Consider the following 12,814-nt stretch of genomic DNA (forward strand, 5'->3'; position numbering starts at 1 on the left):
TTTTTGATAACATGCTGAGTAAACATCTGAGAGTTACCGGGTTTTAACTTCAATTATGAAGAAAAAAAATTACATGGACATTGTGATAGTTCTTTTTCTGTGAGACAAAATAGCACCTCTGGGTTTTTAATGCATCTTTTAGAAATGGCTATAGTTAGGAGCTAAATCATGTTACTTTAAAAAGTTGGGCTGTCCATATGGCTCTCTAACTTAGGACTTTATGAAATAAACTGTGACTAAAAGGGGAAAAACAACTAAAAATATTTATTGCAGAAAATAAAAAAGTTAACCAAAGTGTTTTATTGATACATTCTTGGACAATATCACAGAATTGAAAGAGAATGGAAAGAGGGAATTTTTCAGCAAGGGTTGTTTTTTTTCCACGAAATTGGCACATAAGCAGCAAGATTAACGAAAGTACTTATTACAAACAGTAAAAAAACATACATGCTTTTTTTTAAATCCTTATCACACTGCTCAGTCAAAGGGGGCATGAACAAAACCTCAAGACATGAAAAATCCATATTCTTTCCTTCAAACAGCTTAATAATTATTAAAATTATTGCAAAATATTCATATACCCTAATTAAAATAACAAAAGAGAACACAAATACAAATATTGAACATAATAAACATGTACTGTAAAATACATTACTAGCATGCATTCCAAAGATCAAGACCTCTATTCAGTTCAGCCAATACCTTCCTTTTGTGTAACCTATCATATACCAAAGATAGGTAGGGCATACTTTCTCAGCACAGTTTTTGGTCTTTAAACATCTTTTTTTGTCTTAAAAAAATAACATGATGTGCAGTGGTACTATAATCATAATTATACAGTCATGTACAGATGTACGGTTTTTTAGTCTGCCAAGATCTCTTTAAAATTTTGTTTTAAAATTTTTCCAAATATTCCACTGTCTGAGAGAATAGGGCTCTATGAAAACAAGGCATTCGAAAACAAACAGTGAACCGAGGTACAACATCAGATGGCAAAGTGCAAAAGTCCTCACAAACTGTACAGAAAATTTCAAAACCTTGCAACCTAGAAGTACATACGTAGTAAGACAGGTCAGCCCCAAAACGGTCCTGTGGCTCTCAGCAGTCCATCCTAAAGAGCCGGGGTGGGACTTAAGTTTCAGCATTCCCTTTGGTAGGGAAGGTCCAAAATTGCAGCCGAGTTGGCAGTGCTGATGTCAGTGACTTATTAAGCCAAGATAAAGTAAGGATATTTCATAAAGCAGCTGTTTAGGTCACTTGGATCCTCTAACATTGGTCTCCCGGCCGGGGAAGCTCCTCCGGTGATGGGAAGCGGGTAGGTCCAAAGAGTCCTATGCCAGGTTGGGTGACAAAATAACTGAGGGTCTTCCTCCTCCATAGTTCCATGGGATGGAACAGGTCAGATAACCAGGTTATTATAACTGACATACTTCTTTTTTGCAGCAGGGCCTGAAAGAAAAATTAGAAAGTGTCAGTTGCAGTAATAACCCTGTTTGCAAAGGTCGAAATAGAATGAGAACTTTTCACTTAAGGTGCAAAGTCAAGTGGGGTGATACAGCTCTGAAGAACACACACATAACCTTGGATTCCTCTGACTCTATGGCTTTGGCCACCAAAATCTGCAGTTCCCAGTGATACTCAAATCTTCTGCCTTCTCTTTTCTGAGATGTCTCCAACTTCCCTTTTTATACTCTGTAAGTAAATTTGTCAGTGTTTGTTATGCTTTCTAATCAACCAACCCTTAACTTAAAGGGTTCACTCACATTGTGGTATATTTCTTGTGTGATCTTCTCACAGACCTTTTCATAATAAATGGACTTTGCTTGGAAAAGTTCTGTCCTGGGTCACTGAAATTAATTGAGGTTGAATTCAGATGAGGTCAGAGTGCCTCCTTCAGTGCTGATTCACACAATCAAATCACTACATATGGACTTGCATAGTGTTATCAGTAACTTGTAAATGGTCATTTGCAGAACTATTTCCATTAAGATGTAAAGCTCACTTTAACCTGTCAGGTGTCTGACATATGCACACTCTACATTTGTTTTCCTTAAATGTAGAAATTATTTTTCCACTTGGTACCATGGTTTTAGGACTCACCTTCACCCACTCACTCATGTAGTAAGTATGTGTCTACCGTATGGCAGCCACAGGGCTAGACACTGATGACCAGCCAACGAGCGCAGCAGATTTCATGTCCTCATGCTGGAAACAAAGACACCAGGATCCCAAAGTGTGCCTTTGCTTCAGGTTCTAGTCCTCAATACCAAGTAATACAGTTGCATTCTTTACTCATTAAATCTTAATGGTTTTGCATCAGTTTCTGTTGGGCACAAAGTAACTTTCATGTAGCATTTACTGAGGGCTTACTTTGCTTACTGTTGTTAGGTTCTAAATAGAACTGTTAACTCAAGACAGACAAATGTCAAGAGCTCTTCAAGAACTCCTAAGTAAAGATTCATAGACATTTTTGGAGGAACTGAGAAGTCATATTAACATACTAAGAGAGAGTTTGTATTTGAACTTTGAATAATACAAGTAGTATGTTGCAGATGCTTACATGCTTGTAAATATTACACAGGATATTTTACATTATACAACAAGTCTAATCCTTTCTGGATTAAAAATTGGGACTCTGACAAACTTTGACTTAAAGGCTCATTTTTATTTGAAGCTCATTTCTTTATTAAACCATACTGTATTTATGAACTAAAACATAAAAAAAGGTAAATAAGAATAGAATTTTATGAAATTCTGTGCCTCCTGGAAAATCTGGTTATGAGAATTGAGTCACTATATGTCCTCATTTGATAAACACATGGCCTCAATAATGCACAAATCTTCCAAGAAGTTTCCCATTGTCGCAGTGTTGTCTTCATTAATATGCTTGGTTTGGACACAAGGAGGAAAACTTTCAAAAGACGTTTCTTGACTCAATCTTATTTTCAGTGTCATAGCTAGAAGACCTCAGCTGACAGTTGCAAGTAATAGTCACAGCATGCCTTGTCAAATGCCAACACACTAATTATCCTTAGGACAAAAGGGGGGAAAAACGAAAACCCAGAAGCTGACCTAAATATCTGATACCACCTTTATTGTGTGATTAATTAAGACTGTTTTCTATAGCGTAACTGTCTAGTGAAAACAAAAATGAATTTCCTTAAATTGGTTACTATAAAATGCTAATTACTCAGGAAGAGTTTTTACCAAAAGAATAAGTAGGTTAGAAAATATTGTTCCCAAATTGTCAAGCTGAGCATTTACTAGGATTAAATTAAAATCAAGAAGAGGTTATGTTTAAAAATGGAATGTAAAAATAATGGCATTTCAATGATGCTTTGCTTAGATTATCTTCTTGTGTTCTACGCAGTCTTGAGATGAGTAGTCTTTATGATCTCCATTTTATATAGGAGGGGTCTGAAGCTCAGGGGAACAAGCATTCCAAAACTAGGCTGCCTGATGCTTGAATCTGTATTTCTGTCTCCATGCTGTAATAGGAAGACCATACTGCAGCTGGACTCATCTGACCTGGGCCATACTTGAAATGTGACCTAGCCAAGTGTCTTGAGAATAAACTCCTTGTAGCCTTTGTAAAATTGGGAGAATAATTGTTACCTGGTGTACTGTTGATATCACCAATATACAAAATACCACAGTTTCTCATCAGAGAATACAATACATACATGTATTTTTAAATTACAAAGTTCTATACAAATGATTAGCCTCAGTACACACTTTCTTTGCAGAATTGGCAGGAACATTGTCCCAAAATTATAATGAAGTTTATGCAGGTCCTAGAAGGGCAATTTGTGTAGTTTTCACAATGTATTATGTTTATTTTTGAACCATCCTACTCCTGTGAGTAAATAAAATAAGTGTCTGTGGTGTATGATAATTCCATTTATTTGACTAGCAATGTAGTTTATGGTCAGGAAAGAAAATTACTGAGCTCAAAATAGTTGTGCAATGAAGTACTTGCTAAGGTAATATGCTTTTTAAAAGAGTATGTTTTCTCATATAAAGTTACAGATTTTAAAGAAGAATAATAGTATATAGCATCGTCCCTATTAACTTTTCAAAGTTATATCTACTTATCTACATACGTAATTCTCAAAGCAAGGTATTGTGAAGAGTTGATGTTTACAGTGAGGTAGTGTTAAGAATACTAGTCTGTGAAATGAATTAATAATACACCATTGCTACTTAAGAAAGGTGAGACATTCCAACTCATTCTTGATGTCTTGTCAAAGCCAACAATCAGTTTGACATTAACTTTATTGAGCTACTTGTTTTCTCTTTGCTTTTCCCTGTCTTACAAAAATTTCATTCCTTGAAGTGCATTCTATGGAGCACACATAACCCAGATTCAAGGAAGTGAAGAAAAAAAATAAAAAAGAAAGCCTCCTGATATTCTGTTGAGAAACACTAAATAAGTAATATTAAACTGGATTCTTTCCTGTTTCCACCCCATATTTAATTTCTTTGTATTTTAAGTGATAAGAAATATTGTAGATTATTAGCTACATACCATGGGTTCTCTTCAGCTCTTGCTGAAAACTGTGTGCGTAGATGTGTATATGAATAAGAACATGTATGAAGTGATTTGAACATCCAAAAAGGATAAAAACCAAATAAAACAAAATATTATATAAGCCCTGAATAGAACACATTAACACACTGACATCTTGTTTCAGGTGCTCCTCCATCCACTCACAGGAAATAAGATGCAGTCAAAGCCCTTCACACTCTATGTTCCTCCCTGTGCCCCTGTGATAGCTACTGTTCTGAACTTGGGATTTGTCCTACTGCTACTGCAATAGTTGTCCATAAACTATAGATAGTATTTATTTATGTGTTTTAAGTTGTGCAAATGATTCCATGCATATCCACTTGAAATCTGGTTTCATATAACATTGTGTTTTTAAGATTTACTTATATTGATTTAATAATCATAGTAACTATGTAGCTTTCTATATATTAATGTTAGCATAACAGACGTTCTGTAACTCTTTTCCTATTGATAAACCCTACTTTCCAATGTTTTTGAAATAATAAGCAATGCTGGAGTAGATGATATCTGCAAAACAATATTTTTAACAAAGTTGAATGACAATGCTGTAGGCTAGGATAAAATATTTGTCATGTATTTAACTTAGAATTGATATGTAAGTATTATTAACTTATACAAAGGAATACATAAGAGACAATCTAATTTTTAAAAACATAGATGCAAGATAGACAATTTTTAGATGAATAAATACAAATCAATGAAAAATGTTCAACCTCATTGACTAGAGAAATGCAAATTAAAACATTAATAAGATAGCATTTCATGCCTGTACCATTACAAAAGAAAAAGTGAACTAATACCAAGCATTGGTGGGTGTGAAAAAGTGAGAATTTTCAGACCATGCTAAGGTAGAAATATAAATTGGTAAATTCATATGGGAGAGCCATTGGAAATATCTAAAAAACCTAAAGGTGTGCATACCACTGAATCAGCAATTTCAATTCTAGTTCTAGACCTGAGATACTTTCACATGTACACATAGACATGCTTAGGACTTCAAAAGCCTTTAATATAATAATTTCTCTGTGGATTCTCCAAGAAAAAAAATTCTGTTATAGAGGCTAGGCACATAAAGGAGCAAAGTAGGCCAGGTGTAAGATATTAAGGAAGGATACAGACCATAGTGAACTAGAAAACACCTACCCCACCTAAAAGGCATAATTGTGTGGGATGTTACCACAATAGGAAGATAGAACATTTTTTGAGGAGGAGCTTGACTCTATAATTTTATGTAAAAGTTCATTTTTTCACTTAGCCATCTAACAAATATTTATTGGGCACATATTATGTGTTGAGCCCTATTCTAAACGTTAGAAATACCTCAGATTTTAATAAAAGTTTCAAGATCATATTAAAACTCATTTAGCAAGTCAAAAAAGGAATAGAGACTAGAGGCCAGACAGCATCTCTAGGCTGCTTGTTTTCAACTCCGTTCCTCAAATCTACTTGATTCTAAAGCACTCTCTCCTGCTCCCGCTCCCCCATTTTTAGTAGATCATTTTGCATTATGTAAGAACATACTTTTGTAAATACATGGGGATATTCCTTAAGCCTTAACCCTGCCTATCACTTTAGTCGTTTGTAAACCTCACCAAACTTCTGAATATTGGTTTATTGCCTGATAGAACTTTGTCCAAACTAACTTTTCTATAAACCCATTCAAAGCACTGTCGGTGCCTTTTGCCCCACCAACTCCGTCAGCTATTGCTTTCCTATCAAACACGATTCAGAGTTGTTTACTTACAAATATTTCAGCTGGGAGGGACTCTTTATATTATGGTTTGCAGTTACTAAAACAAAAAGAAATACTTTTTTTTGTAATTACTTTTGTAATCAATAGCCTGTTCTCTGCTTGTTCATTTCATTAGTAAATTGCCCTTAGTCCTTCACTTAATGGCAAAAGAGTACATGTTATCTTCAACAGTTAATTCTCATTTGAGATTTCAAAAAAGCTACTAAACTTCCTATATTTTGCAAAGAAGTGGTAATTCATTTTATAATGATTTATCTTAAAACCTTTTTTAAATTTGCTACTCAGTGTAGCACATTACTCAACTTGAGAAGATACAAAGCTGAATGAGAGTGAAGAACATGATTACCAAAAAAATGAGGCATTCCCAATTATGCTAGTTCAACTCTGAACTATAAAACAATTGATAGTTTTTACATCTCCCAGGAGAATGCTAAGCTATTGCTCTTATGTTTAGAACCTGGATTTGTTGACAAAAGAATCTTGGCAGGAGTAAAAACATGGTCAGTCAGAAAAACAACTCAGTGTTTCAAATCACCACCATTTACAATCCAGTTGCAAAAACTCCCAAATCTGGATTTCTGTTGATCTACTCAGCCATTCATCTAACAAAATATTATTTAACACATATTTAATACCAGGAACCTTAATAGATGCTAATGTTAAAGCAGACATGGGAATCTGCAAGCAGTTTACCCCTTATTCATTGTATATTCAGATTATTTAACAAATATTTATATAAAGCTGCCATGTACCATCAGCAAGGGATTGGCATATCCTTTTTTTTCCTACTTAATGAGATAAAAGTAAAGCATGAATATATAAACTAAACTCACATTAAGCGGAAACCCCTAAAGCAAATTGACACCCCTCTCTAATGCTGAATAAGGGAGGTAGGTCAGTGGACGGTGAGGCAGCAAACCTGTTACCATATTTGGAGACAATAGAGATCCAGTTCAAAGGATGGAGAAGCATCAGCCTAGATAACCTTAGAGAAAAATTTGTGAAGTGTTTGTCCCATTTTTAGCAGGGACACAGAAATGAGTCATATACAGTTTTTATTGTTATAGAAATTATATGATAATGCAAAAACTTATTACATATTTTAATGAGTGCTTAAACATATTTTATAAAGACTAATTTTATCTTACAAGAAGATGTACTGTGCTAAGCCTGGGAAGGCTTTTCAGTGAAAGGGGCATTGATTTGGCCCATGCAGTGTGAGACAATTTAAGAAGAGGGCAGGGCAATATAAAGGTATACTTTATTTCCAAAGGTACATGGAGAGGAGGGTCAGACACTGCTAGAACTTAAGGCTGGAAAGGTAAGCAGGGCCACATAAATTACTTTAATAAATAAAACTTCAATAAACCTTCAATAAAATAAAACTTCAATAAAACTAAAATAAATTTGTCATACCAAATTCAGGTGCTATCAGAGGCATTTGAACCAGAGCAACTCCATCTTGAATAAGGACTGGGTAGAAAAGGCTGAGACCTGCTGGGCTACATTCCCAGGAGGTTAAGGTATTCTAATTATAGAGGCAGGAGGCAGAGAAATGCCTAGGCAGATCGAGAAGTATCCTCAGAAAATCTGACCGCGCCCCACAAGTGTTTACAACAGATGTTTTGTGCAGACAAGGGAATCTGCATAGGGGGCTTCCCTGGAGATTCCCGCAGTGGACTGGAGGCCCACATGCACTGGGGAATGGGGTGGAGCCACCAGGAACAAACATCTTATTCAGGGGAGAAGCCTGGCCTCTTCAGCTCCTATGTGGTGACCCTGGTATTCAATCTGTGAGGTGGAAATCTGCTTGCAGGACCCCTCTCTTTGCTGAGAGCTTTCCTTTCACTTAATAAGTTTCACCCTTCAGTGTGTCCACATGCCTAATTCTTCCTGGTTGTGAGATAAGAACCTGGATTTAGCTGGACTAAGGAGCAAAAATCCTGTATCACTAAGTCACCGGATGAGACAGGAGGTCCGCACAAGATGTAGGTCATAAAGACCTTGCTCATAAAACAGCATGCAGTAAACAAGTTGGCCAAATCCCACCAAAACCAAGATGGGGACGAAAGTGACCTCTGGTCATCCTTGCTGCTACCCTCCCACCAGTTTACAAATGCCATTGCAACGTCAGGAAGTTACCCTATATGGTCTAAACAAGGAGTGGATGAATAATCAAGCAGATAATAAAGAAATAACCATAAAAATGGGCAGCCAGCAGCCTTTGGGGCTGCTCTGCCTATGGACTAGCCATTCCTTATTTATTTACTTTCTTAATAAACTTGCTTTCACTTTGCACTGTGGACTCACCCTGAATTCTTTCTTGTGAGAGATCAAAGAACCCTCTCTTGGGGTCTGGATCAGACAGTACCAGTAACAGTCTGGTCCAGTAACAGTACCAGAAATGGAAGATGGAACAAGTCAAAATTCCTCTGATTATTTAGCTTTCTAATGGAGGTTCTCATAAAAAGCCTTTAATGCTAAGCTAAAGCAATGGTACTTGAGAAGCCACAGGGGAATGTTCATGATTTTGAAGAGGATCCTCACACTTGTTTTTCCCTCTCCGCAATGTTCTCTGCCATTTTTCCTTAATTGGTTTCCTGTTCCTTGTTCTGGTTGGTTTTAGTCACTTGCCCCAGGTGGCTTTTCCTATCCCTTCAGACAAGTGAGATGTTCCTTCTCTAGCCTCTCATGACCTCTCTACTATTCCCTCCTCATATACAACCAGGGTGAAGCACTAATTTCTCATATATGTCTCCAATATTACAGCCTGAAGTATCAGGATGGTAGAGGCAATTTTTTTCCAGTGCTTGGGAAGTGTGCAGTACATAGTTGATGCTCAATATTTTTGGGATGTGTCACCGTAGAATAGCTTTTTGTAACTGCCGTTCCTGCCCACTGCATAAAGAAAGACCACGACATTGTAGTAGAGAAAGAATTTAATAGACACGAGCCTGGCCACACCACATAGGAGACGGAGTTCGCACTCATATCATCTCATTCAGAGCTCAAGGCTAGGGGTTTCTCAAAGGCAGTTTAAGGGAAGGGGTGGGGGTGGCCAGGTAACAGGTTTTTGCTGCTGATTGGTTGGGACAGAGATGAAATAGTGGGCCAAAGCCTTCTTCCTGAGGACTAAATTGCTTCTGGGTGGGGCCACAGGAGCTGGGCGGGGTGGGGTAGGAGGCGGCTAGTGATCCAGGGGGAACCATGAGTGTCAGACATACCAAAAAATGAGAAAGATACCTCAAAAGGCCAGTCTACAATTGTGGTGTTATTTGCAGGTGTAACTGGGGATGTTTCGTGTCTTAGTTCTTCTGGAATAATGGTTGACAGTCATTCATGTCTGCACCTTAGCAGGACTCAGTCTCCTCTCCTCCATCTCCCAGCCTGGTGCCCTCCCTTCACTTTTACAAAAGTGGTTGAGTTTTGGGCAAGGCCTATTATTATTTAAATTGTAGCCTAAATTTCTTCCAAAGTTAGCTTGGCCCAATAGCCCAGCAATAATTAAGGGAAAGGCAAGATGGGAGTTGAGTTAGCTCACTTACTGTTAGAATTTTCTCACTAACATAACTTTTGCAAATGCAGTTTCACTTTGCTCCCTGAAGTCACTGTCAGCTCTAGGAGGGTCTCAGAGATGAATAGAACAAAAAAATCTGTGGGAACTTCGTGAGCTTTGCCATCCGTTTTTTCCATCCCTTTTCTCACTGCTCTCCTAGGGTTTACTGTATTCAAAGCTAACCATTATTATAACTCCTCAGATTTCCTTTGTAACTTTTCAACCACAGCATTTTTTTCCCTCTCTCCTTTTTCGTCTAAACATGGCCAAAACAGCCTGGCTAAACTGAGAAATCAATTTTCAATTCTGTCATGAAATTTGAACATTCTAGTCTTTTTTTTTTTTAAAAAAAAAAAGAACGTGTGAGTGTTTCTTAAGAAATCAATGAACATTCTAGTGTTTCTTAAAGAAGACAAAACTAATTTGTACTTTAAGATGTAAAGCATCAAACAGAGGTTTACATCATTCTTAAATGACGTATTTGAAAAAATAGATACTTTGTCTAAAGTATCTATCTTAAAACATCTTTAAGTTTGGCAAGTTAAAATCTAGGTAATTTGATGTTGTAAATGTTTTACTTTGGACCAAAAAGATATGTACTAAATTGCTGCATCAGCTTTCTCTACTTTTCTTATGCACTTTGGGCACTGAAAAGCTTTTGTGCATTTTACAATTTCAATATATTACAGATGCAAGCATTCTAGAGGATATTATGAATGCAGCGCAATCATACATCAAAGATTGAAGCTGTGAACCAAAGTCTGTCTTAAGACTAATGTTACAAATACGGCAATAGTGACAAAATAGCAGCAGAATGTTATTAGTGTTCGTGGATGAAAAGCTCCTGCTGAAATTCAGGCCTTGCTATTTTTGGATAGGACATTTATAGTCTCTTCATTCATTCATTCCTTTATACAGTTATTCAACTTTTACTAAGAGCTCAGACTGTACTAGTATAGCCTGGCTACAAGCTAGTGGCACAGAGGTAAGAAAAAATAGTCCATATTCTTGAACAGTTTCTGGTTCAGTACAATTCACATATCTGTTGAGCGCCTACTATTTGTCAGATACTGTTTTAGGCAATCAGGATGTAGCCATGTTACTGTGCTGGTTCAGTTCCTGCTTTCGTGGATCTTAAATTCTACTTAGAAAGAGATCTTAAAAAACACAAAAGTAGATTCAACCACTTCTCTTTATTCATGGCTTTCATGGTCTATAAAGTCACCACAAATGCTGAATTACTGAATACTGAACCACTGCTCCTAGAGCAAATATGGCGTTAGTTACCTACAAGCCTCCAGTCACAGCATAACCTTATTTTATGCATATGTTTGGTTGAAAACACTTTATTTAATACATATTGTTGACTCATTAATACTGAATTCAGAGCTGACGAATGCCTATAAAAAGCTTCTCTAACACATGTACTTTCTCTAGAAGGCTGTGACACATCATAGCCTTCTTGTGCTTAGGAATACGTTACAGAACTTTAGTGTATGTATGGGAGTTTAAACAGTAAAACCATCATCCAAAAGCACAGTGTTAAATAGACTGAGAAAAGGACACTTGTTCAAATGTGAGAGCTGAAATGAGAAGGTAGGGCATCACCTTTTTTTTTTTTTTTTTTTTTTTTTTTTTTTTTTTTTTTTTTTTTTTTTTTTTTTTTTGATATAAGTCTCGCTCTGTTTCCCAGGCTGGAGTGCAGTGACACGATCTTTGCTAACTGCAACCTCTGCCTCCCAGGATCAGCAATTCTCCTGCCTTGGCCTCCAGAGTAGCTGGGACTACAGGCGCACGCCACCATGCCCGGCTAATTTTTTTGTATTTTTAGTAGAGACAGGGTTTCACTGTGTTGGTCAGGCTGGTCTTGAACTCCTGACCTTGTGATCCATCTGCCTTGGCCTGCCAGTGTTCTGGGATTACAGGCGTGAGCCACCGTGCCTGGCTGCATCACTCTTTTTGACTTCAACTGCAAATGTGTGCATTGGGTGACTCAAATAGTTTGCTGAACTGTACATTGCTGTGAATGCTGTGAAAATACCATAAGTATTGATGTTGAAGTTACCAATCAATTTCAGGGTGTAGGTGAATTTGCAAATACAAAAATCATACTGAGGTTGCTGTCCAAGGCGCAGAGAGGATAACTGTTTCTTACTTATCTCCATAGGTAGGAGGTGGCAATTACAAAAAAGAAGACCAGCTAGGAATTGATGGAATAATTAGGACTATGTGTTAAATCAAATTCTGAGTCAGTACTACGGTGAGGTTCTAAATGAACAAGCATATAGAGATGCTACTGCTTTCAGCAACACCATGTGGTGTAGCAGGCCAGTTCTTCCTAACAGCCACACAGACAGGCCTCCATAACACTCCAGTTATATAGGCAAACTTTTGCAGCATCTGCCTACATTTAGTTAATAACTAAGCCTAGGAAAATCATTGCCTGGGCACCAAAGCCAGAAATGAAACGTGTTCAGTAAGAGCCTTGCTCAGGCTTCCTATGAAAGCTGGGGCAAATCAAGATAATAAAGAGAGCCCTGTGTTCCTTGTGCCGGGACCTATCTTGGGTTGAATAAATTTTGGAGGGGGGTCTGAAGTAACTCTCCAGACCCAAATTGTAGGTAAGATAAGATAGAAGTAATCCCTCCAGTACCAGGGCCCTCACAGGTTAAGTAGATTTAGGGGATAATTCTGGCTTCTGACCTTTTGCTTACAACAAAAGTAATCAGGTATAGACACTGGCGAGTATGATACTATACACAGGCATATAGTTTGAAACATATATAAGCACTGGAAAAAGTTTAGGATTCTGAGTTGGTCAGGTGAATTATCTCCAACCTTCTCCCTGTACCTGGTTACAGACATAAACTCTCTTCTTCCTCACTTTGCCTGCATCTTGTTATTGGGCTGCAAGAACATGAAGCCAGACTTGGTT

General features: G+C 37.2%; 1 protein-coding gene across 2 annotated transcripts in view; it reads right to left on the reverse strand.

Moving 5' to 3' along the window:
• Window positions 1-277: 277 nt before the first annotated feature.
• GRM7 (glutamate metabotropic receptor 7) overlaps window positions 278-12,814 on the reverse strand; it is an 879,080-nt gene continuing 866,543 nt past the window's right edge. For both annotated transcript variants that reach the window (XM_017502857.2, XM_017502854.2), the window contains one exon: window positions 278-1,449. In XM_017502857.2, coding sequence (XP_017358346.1) covers window positions 1,400-1,449 — 50 coding nt within the window. In that variant the 3' untranslated portion in view covers window positions 278-1,399. The remainder of the gene's footprint in view (window positions 1,450-12,814) is intronic.

Source organism: Cebus imitator, unplaced genomic scaffold, assembly GCF_001604975.1.
Source record: "Cebus imitator isolate Cc_AM_T3 unplaced genomic scaffold, Cebus_imitator-1.0 Scaffold302, whole genome shotgun sequence".
NCBI lineage: Eukaryota > Metazoa > Chordata > Mammalia > Primates > Cebidae > Cebus > Cebus imitator.